We start from the raw sequence: 16,840 nt of genomic DNA on the forward strand, positions 1-16,840 counted from the left end.
GCAGGAAAATCTCTTCAGGGAGCTGTCCCCCCGAGCATGGCGAGATGCCACCATCCCTATCCTAAGAAGATGCTCTCAGTGGGGTGAGGATCCCGGGAACTCTCAGTATGTGTCTGACACCATATGGGAGGCATCTCTGGCCCACCACAGCTTGGGTGCTCATATGGTTGGGATTTGACTAATAGGCCTGAGTTTTCTAACCTGAGCCTACTGAGGGCAGATCTCTGGTGGTGCTGAGGAGAACCTGTGCTGAGGAAGGTCTCAGCACGCTGGATGGGTATGTGTGCTCTGGTGAAACTGGTCATTCTCTTCACTGTCATGTAACTGAATCAAACCCAGGATGAAGGTGATACCAGGCTGAAGAAAAAAGCCTCTCAGGGCTCACCAGACCCCTCAGTGTACTTAGGTATTATTGGGGTGCCGAGAGGCTTCCTGGATGAGTTCAAGGCTAGAAATGAGATCCCTGTGTGTGGAATCCCTTTTCTGGTGGGTAACCCTAAACAAGAATGTGAATCATCAGTTAATTCAGAGGCAAATCCTGCTCCATGGACCAAGGACAATGTTGTTCCAGTCATAATCATTGTCTGTATCTTGGACTTACACCTTGCTTGGCCCCTTGCTTTATTATTCTGATTCCAAGAACAGTAGAATAGATGCATATTGTAGTTCAGAAACCCCATCCTGACCAGAAGGGTCCCAGAATGATGATTTTTTTTTTTAATTAAAAACCCTCACCTTCTGTCTTGGAGTCAATACTATGTATTGGCTCCAAGGCAGAAGAGTGGTATGGCTTAGGCAATGGGGGTCAAGTGACTTGCCCAGGGTCACACAGCTGAGAAGTGTCTGAGGCCAGATTTGAACCTAGGACCTCCCATCTCTAGGCCTGGCTCTCAATCCACTGAGCTACCCAGCTGCCCCCCAGAATGATGATTTTATGAAGCAAAAAAAATGCAAGATGAGACCCAGAAAGATACTGCAGCAGACGCAATGCTTCATGGGAGAGAAGGCCTTCAGGAAGGGGAATAATGCAAATTTGAGGGAGGATGGTGTGGGATGACATTGTGCATTATTCCCCAACATACCTAGATTAGTGTTAGTCATCCTAGATGGGCAGCTTCCTAGAGAAACAGTGAAGTTCGGTGCCCTCCACTCGGAGCTGCCAATCTCTGCTTTTGGGAGAAGAAACCCCTCCCGGAGCAGCTTCATGTATGCGTATCAGTGTAGATCGTCGATGTTCCCTCCAGTGTGGATAAAAGCCCCCTTTTCTGTGTCCGAGGGAAGCCGTTTGGGGGTGACCTGGTGGGAGAGAGAAACCTCCACACGGACAAGTTACGACCGTCACGTCCTCAGCGATGCTCTAACGGGAAAACGCTTCCGAGTGTTCCAGCCCGACTTGTTCGTCTGATCAATCCTTGGACAGGCCTGAAAACCTGACCGGACTAGGAAGTGGGAACTTCAGGCTCTTCCCAAAGGCTGGAAACGTTAGAGGACACTCGGCGTGCTGGGAAAGCCCAAGGAGGACAGGAGGAGGAGGCAGAACCAGATGCAGAGGATTGGAAGGTGGAGCCACACTGGGGGGATCCCTGTGACCTGAGTCACTTCTGAGCCCCCCAAGTGGAGCCTCCCTCACTCCTTCCGTCTGTCTGTCTGTCTGTCTCTCGCTCCCCCACACCTAACGAGGATGCAGTCTAGGCCCAGGCAGTCTTCCTCATTCCATGTCCCCAGGTGCCCAGGCAAGAGGACTCCATTTCCCAGAATGCCGGTTCCCTGACTTCTCCCTTGTCTTGACTCCTCCCCACTGTGGCAGCCTCGGGGCATGCTGGGAACCTTATGTGGATGGTCTCACCTCCCGGAAAGGTCTCTGCTGCGCTTCTTGGATCTTGGCTGGCTGACAGGGGGAGGGGAGGGAGTCAGTGGCCGAGTTAGGACCGGGCTCCTTACTCTGGCAGCTGAGACTTTCTGCTCAGGAACAGCTGGGGCTGGGAAGGACCCAGGCAGTGTGGGCGAAGGGGTGTGGCTGGTGGTCGGCTGGACTGAAAAAGTGTGTGGTTGGGGGAAGGGAGGCTGACTAGTGTGGCGTCCGGAGGGATGCTAGCGCCACCTCCTCAGGCCTTGGGAGCAGAGATCCATTAATCTATCGGTCCCTGAATCAGTAGACACTTATTAGGCGCCTGCAGAGTGCTGGGCTCTCCTTGGAGGTATTTCCATATTCTGGAGGAATCAGGGCAGGGCTGGAGGGAAATCCGGGGGGAAAGGGGAAGGCAGCACCGGCCCCAATTCCTGTATAGCCCCTCCCTCCAATAGCCAATCCCTCCTAAACCCAGGAGCGCGGGCAAAAGACTCCATTTCCCACAATGCCTCTGTCACGACTCATGTGAGTCATGGCCCACCCCCAAAGAATCCTATTTCCCAGAATGCCTAGGTTCTGAGGTTATACAAACCTTGGAAGTCTCCGCAAATGGAATGCATGCGGCTGCGTTTCTGGGACCTTTGCTAGGTGAGAGGGAGAGGGGGCTGATACGGGGTGCCCTGGGCTCTCCGCTCTGTCAGTTAAGACTTTTTCCCCCCAAACTCCCGGGTTGAGCCGTTCCCTCTTAGTCTTGGAGGTTAGGCGAAAGCATGTGCGCATGTGCAAGCAAGAGGGGAACTGCAGGGGTCTGTGTGCAGGGTTGTAGTGGAGGGGAGAGGCTCTGTGTGTCTGTGTGTCTGCGTGTGTGTCCGAAGGCGGGGATCGTAGCGCCACCCCGTCAGGCCGTGTAGAGCTGCGCTCCGTTGATCTATCGGTCCCTGAATCAATAGACACTTATTAGGCACCTGCCGGGTGCCGGGCTCTGGCCTGAGGCGGTTTCGAGAGTAAGAAGCAGCGAGGCAGGGCTGGGGGGGAATTGGTAGTTGGGGAAAGGCTGCAGGCTTGTAAACCCAGGGGCCGGGCAGGAGGACTCCATTTCCCAGAAGACTTAGAGCCTGACATCACACATATCTTGGTCTCTCTTCTTGGGGCACCAGAACCTCTTGTGGGTAGTCTCAGAACCTGGAAGGATCACACTTGGGCTTCTTGGACCGTTTCTGGCGAAGTGGTGGTAGAGAGTGGGGGGCGGGGCTTCTTCCTGGCCAGTCCCAGGCCCTCTCCCAGCCTGAGGCTTCCTGTTCCCTCCTGAGCCCAGGAAAGGGTCTGAGAGCCCCTCTGACCCTCCCCCTCTTTCCTCCCCCCAGGCGCACACAGAGGAAGTCTCCGCCCCTCGGGGCTGCCACCCCCTGAAGGACCTCAGGGTGACCCCAGCAGAGAACCTGCAGCCAGAGAAATGGCTCCCAGGACCCCGAGGCCTTCCCAGGTGAGTGCAGCCCTCCCCCGGCCAGGCTGGAATCCAGCAGAACTCAGAGCTGTGTCTCTGCCAGACCTCCAGGAGTGCCATCACTGCTTGTGCTCAGGGGGAGCTCCAGGGTCAGCCCTGGCTTCCCCCCATCCACGCTTTCCCAGCCTTGGTAGTCCCTGCCAGGATGAGCCCCCCAGGTTCCACCAGTCAGGCCCAGGCGCTGCCATTCCTTCTTCCTCCCCCCAGTGTGACCCCCTCCCTCAGCGGGATGGCCGGGGGTCCCCCAGCTCCAGGGATGGCCCAGGGACAGGCTCTGCTCCTGCCCTCCAGGCCCCGGGATTGGGCCGCTCAGTCAGGCCTGCCAGGGGGGCTTCGGAAGGAGTTTGGGGGAGATCACTTCAGGCCCAGCTGGGAAAAGGAGCGTTTTTAGCCCAAGGAAAGCTCTGGGTGAGGCGGGCAGGGCTGGAAGGTCAGCTGAGAAGGGCTCCAGCCAGGCTCCTCCTCCAGGCCAGAGGACCCGCCATGGGGCTGCTTCCTGGGTCAGGCAGTGGCTCAGCCTTCCCCAGGCCTTTGGGCCTTATTAGACAATAAGAAGTGGGGGAGGGGCGGGCCAGGGCGGGGGAGGGCGGGGGCTGCTGAGCACAACCAGCACCTTGTTCTGTCCTCACAGCAAAGGCAACCTCCAGGGCAGGCCCTGAGCTTCTCCCCCACATGCCCTGCTGACAGCCCTTCCCCCCTGGCCACAGGAGGGCCTCAGTGGGAGGAGCTGGGGAATGGGGGGGGGTGGCAGACAGCATTGGGCTTCCCCAGTCCCAGGAGGAAAGAGCCTGGCAGGGGCTGGCATCAGGATGGGCAGAGGGGCGCCAGGGGAGTGGGCTGGGCTGGCTGAGGAGAGCTGCCCCAGGGAGGAGAGCAGGCCCTGGTGGGAGCTGGGAAGGGAGTGAGGCAGGAGCCTGGCAGGAAGGTGGCATCAAAGAGCACTTCTGGTTCCTGAAGGTCAGTCAGGGCCAGGGCGGCCATCTGACCCGGGTGACCCCTGGATCTGCCTGGCCTGGTGGGTTCCTGCACTTCATCCATGTTGTTCCCTCCATGGAAAATATTGTGGGGATCAGAGACGTCTCTGGGCCCTCGTTCTGAGCTGAAGATCCAAACTAGTTGTGATCAGTGGAAGCTGCAGGTGGCCCCCAGCCCGCCTGGAGCCAAGATCCCCCAGACGTGGGGCAGGTGTTTCCTGGGTGTCTGACAGACCTTTAGCAGAGTCATTACCAGGCTGGAAGGCACAGAGGACGCAGCAAACAGGCAGTGGGGTTTGGTCAGAGGGTGACCTTTGATCCCACGTCCTGAGTTCAGCCCGAAGTTAAGAGGAGAAAATGGACTGAATCCTCCAGAGCTCTCTGACTCTGAGGCCACAGGAGGCTCTCTGGGCCACAGTCCTCGGGGAGCCCGGAGCTGGCATGAATCTTCCCAGGCTCAAAGGGCCCCTAGACAGGGGTTCCTATTCGTGCCAGACAATTCCCTCAGAGTCATCTCTAGTGACAGGAATCCGTATAACAGAAGCTATTCGGTGCTTTCATTGACTTCATCCAGCCATTACACAAGCCGGTTAGGGAGGACAGAAACCTGCCGGGACAGTGAAAACGTTCACAACACGAGGCTCCTGGAGAATGAGGAAGCTGCCATGGCTCACAGTTTGGAGGTATCAGTTCACAGTGTTGGGTCACAAATATTAGATAAATAAAGCCAATGATCAGCTCTATGTGAAAGAATTGAACCCTGGCCAGCCCTCTTCCAGGGCACAGACAGTGTGGACAATGTTGGGCTCCCGTCAATAGGCAGCAGATGCTCTGAGACACCAGCAGCCACTTAGGCTGGGCTGAGCAGGGATGCTGTGGCTGTTGGTGGCCCGGAGTAGCCTGCAGAGGTTCTGGCTCAGCACCTTCCTGCTTATGACCTTAGGTGGAATGATGCATCCATCTGGGAGATCAGGGGTGGAGAGCAAAGATCTCTTTTGAAAATGTCCAGTTTTTAGAGCAGCACCTTTTACTATGAGCAGGATGGAAAAAGAGAAAATACGAATCAAATCCTCTTTCCAGTGAAGAAATTACTCTCTTGGGGTGTCCAATTTGGGTTTTCTTTTTTCTTTTTTTCTTATTCATCTTATTTAAACCCGTGCCTGCTGTCTTAGAATCAATATTGTATATTGGTTCCAAGAAGAACAGGAAGGGCTAGTTGGTAGAGGGGAAGTGACTTTCCCAGGGTTACATAGCTAGGAAATGTCTGATGCCAGATTTGAACCCAGGACCTCCCATCTCTGAGCCTGACTTTCAATCCACTGAGCCACCCAGCTGTGTCCCCAGCAATTGGCAATATTAACTCACATCAGGCTTCTTTGCAATGTCCTCATCTGTCCTTGATGTCAAGAAACTCCATCTCCGATCTCAGATGCCGCAGGTAGTTCTTTGAGTTTCCAAAACCATCTTTTCCCAGACAGAGATAGGTCTCCTCTTTAGTAGATTTGCTTCTTTGGTTCCTTTGCTTGTAGAGATTCTTTAGGTGTTTCACTATAATCTTTTACAAAGTAGATCTCGGGACAGATTAGTACAGCTTTTCAAATGTTATTTAAAATATTAGGAACTAGAGCAGAAACTTTAGATCTTTCCATGTCCCATTAAAATCCTTTCCATTGAAACTACAAGAATTACTAACCTGTTGCTTCCTCAATATTTTTCATTTCAGTTCCTTTAGGAAGCTGAGATGCAATTGGGGTTATAACCTTCTAGATAAAAACATAAGAAACAGTCCTTTTCGGCTCAAAGATTTCTTTACCACCCGGAGTCCCCCTCCCCAGGTTGAGTGATTCCACACATGAATTGACTTACAAGAGACTAATTATATTCCATTAAAACAAAAATGTGGGTGGGGTGAAGAAACACTTCAGTAATTCCCCATTGTATATAGACCACAGTTTTTAGCCATTGAGTTGCTTGTAGTAAGAGGTATTTGCTTGTTGACCACATTCAAATGGAGAAGACATTACACAAATATTCCACACTAATTATATTTAGGAAGAATGAGATGTTCCAAGGACTCCATCTTATATGTGATTTCTATATCATCTCATGTATATTTAGCATTGACATACAGTTCAATGACCAATTCATTTAGTTTGGGATATAGATGGACCAAATTATACTGGAAAAGTTACATCTTAAAATTTGAATTATGTTCCTATTTTCCACTTTATAGCCAAACTCAGGAGTAAAGTAGATGAGACATTCCTTTTCAATAGGAAATGACAAAGTGGGAATACTGAGTAAAAAAGGGATTCTACAATCATCTCCCTGAGTTCTACCCAATAATGATCTCTGCCTGTGATTATTCCAGATCACTTTCCTTCTGAGTATCTTGTGGCTTTTCTCTGGAATGGTGGGTTATTGACTTCATGATCAAGGACCCATCAGACAACTGTAACTGAACTCAAGACTCAAAATAATGGTAGTGATAGACCCAAAAGCTCTTCCCTCAAATGGCAACTCTTATCAATCACAGTTTAGAACAGAAAATTTCACAGGGTTCACACAGAGAGAAAATATTTCATCCCATTCCTTTGCTTGTAGAGATTCTTTAGGTGTTTCACTAAAATCTTTTACAAAGTAGATCTCAGGACCGATTAGTGCAGCTTTTCAAATGTTATTAAAATATTAGGAACTAGAGCAGAAACTTTAGATCTTTCTATGTCCCATTAGAATCATTTCCATTGAAACTACAAGAATTACTCACCGGTGTTAAAACTCATCTTGGTATGAGGTTCAGTTAAAATTCCTGGCTCTGAAAACTTGTGGTTTCCTTGTTATTCTTTAATTGAAAAAGTAATGTGTACCCTTAATACAGTCTGTGAAACTCCTTAAGAGCTTCTTTAAAATGCTTGATTGGAAGACCTTGTCAGCCCCTGCTTCCAAATTGTGACATTCTGAGACCATGCAATTTTATAAACTTAAACATTCCCAGGCATTACAAAAGGTTTTATGATTTAAGATTCAATTTTCATAAGTTCACTCATACTTCTGTGGTTATATTTTAGATTTCTGATCCTCTTTCTTGGGTCCGTACTATGTTCAAATTTCTGTTTTGATGTAATTTAGGAATAAGGTTTTCTGTTACTTATCTTTGGACGTGTTATCAAGTCGCTTAAATAATTGCACCTTTTCTTTATTATTGGCCATAGTTATATCACACTACTCTTTACTCTTATTTTAAACATCAATCAGATAATGGCAAAAGTAGAGAAAAATATAGATGTCTGATCCAAAAGAAGATTGAAATGATAGTTTCTTCATATGATAGAACTTGTAACATGAATGAAGTACCTTTTAGAGAAGAGATCAAGTCTATGTCTTTGAAGGTTGAGAAATAAATAGAAAAAGGTTGGTGAAAGGTAAAGTCTTTGAAATTTTTTCCCATATAAAAATGTTAACTTTTTGATGTAGTGTGTTATACCTACCTGAAGAAGACTCCTGTTTAGCATTCTGAGGGATGCTTTTATTGTTGACACTTAACTGAATAAAGTGGTTGAATTAATTAAAAGTCAGAAATTCATAGACTTAATATCTTTGAAGAATCAGTGTTAACCCCAGCCTTTAAAAAAGGGTTTTCACTTGTTAAACATACCATGATTGGTCTCCCTCCTGGTAAATAGACATACGACTTGAGCTATGTTTTTAACTTTTGAAATAATTTTCTAAACTGAATCATCCCGTAGGTTATCATGTGAGACAACAATCAAGCCATATTGTCAACAGGGGAAGAAACAACTTCTTTTGAGTTCAACAGGCAATTAACTTTAGCTAGTAAACCAGATAAGAGACAATCTTGAATTACTAAGTGCTGAATTAAATTCCTTAATTCAACAGTCTGTAATATTGGAAATTTATTACCAGCTTTATAGAAAGAAGAGGCAGTTAAGCCCTAAGATTTTACAACAGTCAAGGAAACGTGTTTACAAGTTTATTTCCTTATTTAGAATACTGACATTAAAAAAGGAGAAAGTTTAAATCTGTAAATTTAACATGTAACATTTGTCAATTAGTTTGGAATATGATTAAAATTTGTACTTTTATAATAAGAATGATTTCATGATATTTTGGGAATTTTATTTAACCATAAGAATTTATCACAGTTTGCCAATATGTACTATGGCCTGAGATTAAGGTTTAAATATTACCTATTAGTACTCTCTTCCTCTCCTTCTTATAATACTATTCTTCCCCTCCCCTTCCCATGTGCCTCTGTTATATAGATTATCCTGTTTATCTTATTCCTTTAAATTCCTCTTGGTTCCATCTTCTATTGCATATCATCTTAGAACCACTTATTACTCTAATCTCTACCTTTGAATGATTCTTCTAATTACTATAATAGTGAATAAAATTTTTGACAGTTACAAATATCATCTTTCCATATATTGATATAAACAATTTGATCTTATTGAAGCCCTTAAGGAAGAAAATTTAAAAAATTTTTCTTTTTCCTTTTCCCTCTCTTTCTAATTTACCTTTTCATGTTTCTCTTGATTTTTGTGTTTGGCTATAACTTTCTGCTTAGTTCTGGTCTTTTAATTACAAATACTATTGCCAATTATCTTGCAAAACAGGACGAATTAATAAAGCAAAGTCAAAACCACTAACAAAATAGAAGGAAAAATGAAATACCTCATTGACAAGATGATAGACTGTGAAAACCAGTCTCAAAGAGATATTTTGAGAATCATTCGTCTACCTGAAAATCCAGAAATAAACAAATCTTGACGTCATAATACAAGAAATTATCCAAGAAAACTGCCCTAATGTTCTTGAACAAGAGGGAAAAATAGACATTTAGTGTTCATAGAACATCCTCTACACTAAATCATCAAAAGACAACCCTCTCCTCCCCCAGGAATGTAATTGCTAAATTCAAGAACTTCCAAGCTAAGGAAAAAATGTTAGAGGACGCCAAAAAGAGACAATTCAGGTATCAAGGAGCACCAATCATGATTACACAAGATCTGGCAGCTTGCACACTAAAGGACCTCAAGGCTTGGAATTTTGTTAATCTTTTGATTTGCTTTATTAATTCTTGCTATTTTGCAAGATAATTGGCTTCCAATTTCTCAATTCTGGCCTTTAAAGATTGGTTTTCTGCTGTAATCTTTGGATTTTCCTTTTCAGTTTGTTCTTTCCTGTTTTTCATGGCTCAAGCTGTTTAATTTTGGTCTCCAATTTGAAGTTCCTGTCTTTTAAACTGTTATTTTCTTTTTGAACTATTTCCCACTTTTCTTGCCAAAAGTTTTCGTTTCCTTTTTTTTTCATGAGCTCCAATTTAAATTCTTCAAGTGCTTGTGGCCAATTTCCATTTTTTTGGAAAGTTTGGATGCATTTAACTGTTTGTCCTCTTCTACTGTTTCTTCTGTAGTCTGGATTTTTCTTCCATAAAAATTATTCAGGGTCATTGCCTTCTTATTATTCTTGGTGTTGGGGTGTTGTTTTTCCTGGGCGTTATTTCTCATTACTATGCTGGTTTTTCTTTCCCTTTCCAGTCAGAAGTCTGAGTGAGGAGTGCAGGTTTCCTGTTTATGGAGCTAAGGAGCACAGTTTTGGCCTGAGGTCACTTCTTGAGTCTCCGTAGCTTCTATTGTTTGCCACCCTTGTCAGCTCTCTTTAGCCTGCTGGCGTCTCAGGTCTAGCTGCTCTCGGGTAGGTCATTGGTGGTCGTAGTTAGTTGCCAAGGAACTAGGGGTGCCCCTTGCTCGCTCACTGATTCTAGCGCACTGGCTCCATAGGTGGGATGGGGGAGGGTTGATCAGCTCTCATTTTTTTGGAAGCTGTTTCACCCTGTTATAGTGTGGAAATGCCCAAATCCCTTGTACCTTCAATGCTGCACACTGAGACCCTTCATTCATATGAATTTGGTTTTTCTTGGCCTTCTGAAGTAGTTTATATCAGTAGCAGATGAGGAGATGTAGATTCCTGTGTCTACACTGCCGCCATGTTTACCCAGAAGTCCCTCTTCTGGGTATTTTTATATTTTTATTTTTAATTATTATATTTTTAAAAGATGGAATACCCCTTTTCCTCCTCATATTTATTCTTCCTTCCATGTCACTAATAGTAAAATGACTGAATATATTCCAGTAATAAATGGCATTTATCATAAAACAAAGGCAGAATGTTTTGGCTGTAGCCCATTATACCCAGTTGTTCCCCAAACTCTCAATTTAACATGAGACTATACTTCTTCCCTTAGTTAGAATTAGAGTCTAATCCCATATAAGGTCTATGGAGTCCTTTTTATTTTTTCATTTACATAAGAGTATTTCAGACTTTTTAGGAAATTACATAGAAAACTATTTTTTCATTGTTTTTTCCTCACTGGTCACTGGTAATATTTCCCCCCTAGAATAAACACTACATGCTACCTTCTCAGAAAATATTCTCATCAGATCAACTCTGATACTTGTGATGAGGAGGAATTTCAGATCACCTCTCTTCTGCACAGAATCTGTTAAACTTAATTGTTTTTGAGACTGAAATATTTAATATGTGGTTGCCAAGGATTTAATTTCTAAATCCCAAAATAAATTACTAAAGTAAATGGAATTTATGGTAATTTATTTACAATAGAAGGAAGATATTAAGGAAGAGAGAAAAGGGGGGGAGAGAGAAAGAGAGATCTTTTGATCTTTTTCTCTTGTGTCACCTCCCCTAAATTTCACGTCTACCAATCACAGCAGATGTTCCTCTCCAGGACTGCCCACTCATTCACACATGGGTCACAGACCTCCCACTCAATGCATGAAATGGATTTTCACACTTTTTTTAGTTATACTTTTTGTGGTTAGTTAACACCTTTTTTGGTTAGTTCACCTTTTGGGGATTAAAATCTAAAAATAGATTGTGGATTACAATTCAATCTTCCCAATAAAGGAAGCGCTAATTACCTTCATTGTTACAATCCAGGGATTACAATTTAATCTTCACAATAAAGGAATAGCTAAGTATCTTCATTGTTACAATCAGGAGATAGCTAAATCCAATCTTCACAAATCTCATGCTTCACTCAGAGAGCACTTCCCATCTCCCTGATTCCACAGGGAAAAGCATTTCAGAGTAAGATATTGCTCCAGGTTTTACTCTTCACAACATGCTTCTCTCTTTGGACACAAAGTGCTTTTGTCAATATTCCATTGGGCTCTGAATGACTGGTCTCCAGTGGTGGCTCTGACACTTTTGAAGGTTCAATTAGTGCAAATCCCTTGTTTGTTTCAGTTTCTTCCAGACAGTTGATGAGGGTTTTACTAGATGAATTCTGAGCTCTAAAACTTGTGACTTTTGTTGGTTTAGGGGTCAATAACATTTAAGGATGTGGCTGTGGACTTCACCCAGGAAGAGTGGTGCCTTTTGGACCATTCTCAGAAAGAACTGTACCTGGAGGTCATGCTGGAGAATGTGCAAAACCTACTCTCTGTGGGTAAGGACCATTTCCTGTGTTAATTTTGAATCTGCCATTAAGCGAATGTCTTTATTCTAAACCAAATGTATAGGATTTTGAGCCTTTATCAATGATTAATATTATAAGGAAGAGAGGGTTATTACAAGACAGATGAAGATTTACAGAGGACAGATGCATGGGACCTGAGGAGGAAAGATTCTGGAATGTTTGAAGGGGGGTTAAGGTGGAACTCAGAAGCTGTAAGTCTCCCTCTGTTTTGCTGACTGCATGTGAACCTGGAGAGTGGCTGCCAAATACCTAGTGGACTTTCTGTTCCCCTCCTTGCTGCTGTGACCTGTATTTCCTGGAAATATCTTGTGATCCTGAAGCTAGTCTGAATGAAACTCCAGCTAACTGCCCTGTCAGTAAACAGAGGTTTGGGTCCAGTTGAATCTGGGACCTTCCCTTGGTTCCTTATCTTATCTACCAAAGACCAATACCTCTAATAACAATCAAGAGAGGTTTGGTTAGTGTAGGGTAGCTAGAATAAAGTTCTGAGGTTTTGGTGAGTGAGGAGAGGGAGATAAGAGTAGACTATCAAATCAGTGAAGACTCTTCTCTCAAAGGTTTAATTCTTTGGGTATTTAGCTAGAAACATGGTGATAGAAATTCCCTTTCCCCTCCAAACCTCTCTTTGATAATAAATTACACCGTCCATTAACTCTATCCTGGTTTGTGACTGAGTGGTCTGTGTGCTGAATCCTAGACCAGAATGACCTGGTCAGAGTTTACTGCTGGCCCTTCAATCCACAGTGTGAATCCCTGATACTGGCCCAAAGTAATCCATTGACATTCCATCTAATCCCATCTCCCCAATCCCCCTAATACAGTGTGGCAAAGCCAGATAGTGTTGAACCTTTTAAAATCTAGGTTTTGGATTCAAACATACTGTGGGACCAAGTTGTTAGTTGTGCCTTGTGGGAAGGTTTTGAAGCTTGTTGGGAGTAGGTTTGGTGAAACCAGTTCAGAGGGGGAAATTAACAGAAAAAAAAAATAGAATACTTAATCCTGTATCAGAAAAAGAAATTGAAGAAGCCATCAAAGAACTCCCTAAGAAAAAATCCCCAGGGCCTGATGGATTCACAAGTGAATTCTATCAAACATTCAAAGAATGCCTAATCCCAATACTATACAAACTATTCGAAATAATAAGCAAAGAAGGTCTACCAAATTCCTTTTAGGACACAAATATGGTACTTATTCCAAAGCCAGATAGATCAAAAACAGAGAAAGAAAATTATAGACCAATCTCCTTAATGAACATAGATGCAAAAATCTTAAATAGAATAGTAGGAAAAAGACTCCAGCAAGTCATCACAAGGGTTATTCATTATGATCAGATGGGATTTATACCAGGAATGCAAGGATGGTTCAATATTAGGAAAACTACATAATTGACCATAACAGCAAGCAAACCAACAAATATCACATGATTATCTGAATAGATGCAGAAAAAGCCTTTGACAAAATACAACACTCATTCCTATTGAAAACACTAGAAAGTATAGGAAAAGAAAGGCCTTTCCTAAGAATAATGAACAGTATATATCTAAAACCATCAGCAAACATCATCTGCAATGGGAATAAATTAGAAGCATTCCCAGTAAGATAAGAAATGAAACAAGGATGCCCATTATCACCTCTATTATTTAACATACTAGAAACACTAGCCAATAGCAATTGGAGAAGAAAAGGAAATTGAAGGCATTAAAATGGGCAAGGAGAATACCAAGCTATTAACTCTTTGCAGATGATATGATGGTCTACTTAAGGAATCCTAGAGAATCCAACTAAAGAGCTAGTAGAAATGATCAACAACTTTAGCAAAGTTGTAGGATACAAAATAAACCCACATATGTCATCAGCATTTCTATATATTTCCAACACATTTCAATAGCAAGAATTAGAAAGAGAAATTCCATTTAAAATCACTCTAGACAATATAAAATACTTAGGAATCTATCTGCCAAGATAAACACAGGAATTATATGAACACAATTACAAAACGCTTTCCACACAATTAAAACTAGGTCTAAACAATTGGAAAAACATTAATTACTCATGGATGTATGAGTTAACATAGTAAAAATGACAATCCTCCCCAAATTAATTTACTTATTTAGTGCCATACCATACCTATCAAACTACCAATAAACTTTTTTACTGAATTGGGAAAAACTATAAAAGTTTATTTGGAAGAATGAAAAAATCAAGAATATCAAGGAAAGTAATAAAAAAATGTGAAGAAAGATGGCCTTAGAAGTACCAGATCTTAAACTGTACTATAAAGCAGTGGTCATCAAAACAATATGGTACTGGCTAAGAAACAGAAGGGAAGATCAGTGGAATAGGCTTGGGGTAATTGATCTCTGCAAGACAGTCTATGATAAATCCATGGATCCTAGTTTTGGTGACAAAAAACCCACTATTTGACAAAAACTGCTGGGAAAATTGGAAAACAGTATGAGAGAGATTAGGTTGAGATTAACATCTCACACCCTACACCAAGATAAATTTAGAATGGGTGAATGACTTAAATATAAAGAAATAAAATATAAGTAAATTAGGTGAACACAGAATAGTAATATTGTCAGATATTTTGGAAAGGAAAGATTTTAAGACCAAGCAAGAATTAGAAAAAATAACATCTCATTTTTTCAATGAACCCCACAGAGTTATCAAGGAAATTAAGTGTGCCATTAAAATTTTTATCACAATTTTGCTGATTTTTCTTTATTAATGGAAGAATTGCTTACTAGAAGGGAAAGAGGAATTCATTGAAGAGAAACACAAAAATCCTGCTTTAACCCCATGGCCTGTTATTTTATAAGAACTTGAATTGAATTCAGTAGAAAACTGCAGATTTTTGAGCCAAGGTAGGGAATCCATTTTGGAGGCTATGAAAGCCCATTCAGAAAGACCTGACACCTTGTCTAAATTTGAAAAGATAAGACCAGAGGCTGGAGAGTCACCTGCAACATTTTTAGACAGTTTAATGGATGCAGGTACAATTCAATTAGGACTGGATATATTATCTGAGGAAACTGTTTCCCATATCGGGCGACAATTTGATATGAATTCATACGGTGTGGTAAAAAGCTTCTTTAAAACAAATTGCCCTGATTGGAAGAACTTGTGTTTGGAAGGTCGAAAAAGGAAACCTTGCTATATCTATCAGGCGGATAAAGATAAACATTCTGATGAAAAGGATGGGGTAATAGAAGATCTAAATAAGCAGTTGAAGGAAACCAATTGGAAAATTAAGGACAATGAAATTAAAGAAATTAAGGTAGTAGCTGCTTTGAGATCAGTGCAGCCTAGACAGAGAAGGTCAGAGCCTCCAAGATGTTTCTTACATGTTTCTTTAGGGGGAGAGTTTTCTAGACAATTGAATAGGAATAATGGGTTTAATAATGGCTGGAACCAAAATTTATTTGGATGACACATAATAATAATATTAATAGGTATTCCCCATTCCAAGGACAGGGTAACCCCAATGTTTGCAATAATTCTTGCTGTCAGGGAATGCACGCTCCAGACTTGACAACTATGCAGAATTAGATAAAATCAGGAGCCAGACCTAAGTTTAGTCAGGTAGTTGGATCTGGTTGCCAGAAGGGGCATCAGAACAAAGGTGCATGTTCATTATGAAGGTGTACCTAGAGTTCTCCGTGCTGGGTAAATCAGTTCAAAAAGAGTTGATACAGTTCTAGATATTGGATGTGAAGGGGATAATGTAAATAAATCAGTGAACAATGTAATTAAAACAACAGGAAATGTAATTAATGTTAGTGAATGTGGGAAACAAGAATATCTTGATGTAGTAATGTCTGAGAATTCTGTGGATTTTTTAATAATGGAGATTGTGAAATGGATACAGAAAATGTGATTGCATGTGTGAACAATGAAACTAATGCAGAAGCTGATGGGACCACTGAGAATCTGGAGAATGTGATACAGATGTAAAATCCTGGCAAAGTCATGCAGTTTAAGCAAATGTGGGTTTGTATGGACAAGAGGTGACTGAGCTTTGCACTGATGTGACTGTGTTAGCTCCAGTGTTGGAAACATTCCAGCCATCAAATAGCACGGAACCACATGTGTCCATGGCTATTGGAGACCAGATTTATGATCTTTTAATTAATATGGGTGCAAGGAAGTCTGTGTTACAAACTCCTGAAAATTGTAGAGCTGTTGGTACAATGGAAGTTGTGGGAGCTACAGGAAGATCACAAATAGTAGCCAAATTGCAACCATAGATAGTTTCCTTGGGACCATTGTCGGTAGAACATTGTTAGATTCATATTTAGGGGTTTGAGACTGAATACATTAATTATAGGTCACCAAAGATTTCACTTATAAAATCCTAAATGAAACACTCAAGTCAGTATGGAGTTTTATGGTGATTTAATTTCAGCAGGAGGGAGAGAAGGAATGGGAGAGAAGGAAAGAGGTTAGCTCTACCACTGTGGCTCAGACTGAGCCAAGTGGGAGTTCAAGGCCTTGGAGAGCCAAGGCAGAGAAGGGAGTCAGTCCTTATCACTCACGTGACCGATCTGAAGGAAAGCTGTCTGCGGGCCTCCTCCCAGCTTGAGCTCCAGGATCGAACTGGTGTCTAGCCCCCTCCATAGGAAGTGAGCGAACTCCAGAGGCTGTTCTCTACTTCCTGCGTCTCACAACTGCCAATGGTGGCTCAAGCTTGGTTTAGGATAGCCCAGGGGGGCAGTTAGTTGTTTCTGATTTGTCATTAGCTAGCACATGCCCATGCAGTGTGGGTGTGCACATTCTTGGGTGCTAGACCAAGCAAGATGGAGGAAACTTAAAAATCACAACATGCTTTTCTTTGTATGCCAGACTGTCCAATGAATCTCTTAGGAAGGGATCTTTTGTGTAAACTGAGGGCAATGATCCACTGTACTCCAACTGGAGAGATTTCAATGCATCTTCCAGAAGGATCTTTAAAAGCCTTTCTAATACTTTTCTTAGATTCAGTGAGTACA

General features: G+C 42.9%; 1 protein-coding gene across 2 annotated transcripts in view; it reads left to right on the forward strand.

The window, feature by feature from the left end:
• LOC100620011 (zinc finger protein 883-like) overlaps positions 1-16,840 on the forward strand; it is a 122,502-nt gene that overhangs the window by 93,929 nt on the left and 11,733 nt on the right. The window contains exons 1-3 of one of the 2 annotated variants that reach the window (XM_056820456.1): positions 1,838-2,497; positions 3,214-3,332; positions 11,693-11,819. In XM_056820456.1, coding sequence (XP_056676434.1) covers positions 2,464-2,497; positions 3,214-3,332; positions 11,693-11,819 — 280 coding nt within the window. In that variant the 5' untranslated portion in view covers positions 1,838-2,463. Of the gene's footprint in view, positions 1-1,837; positions 2,498-3,213; positions 3,333-8,073; positions 10,046-11,692; positions 11,820-16,840 lie in introns of those variants that run through there. The other variant, XM_056820457.1, reaches the window with a different exon arrangement.

The sequence above is a fragment of the Monodelphis domestica genome, chromosome 3 (genome assembly GCF_027887165.1).
Source record: "Monodelphis domestica isolate mMonDom1 chromosome 3, mMonDom1.pri, whole genome shotgun sequence".
NCBI lineage: Eukaryota > Metazoa > Chordata > Mammalia > Didelphimorphia > Didelphidae > Monodelphis > Monodelphis domestica.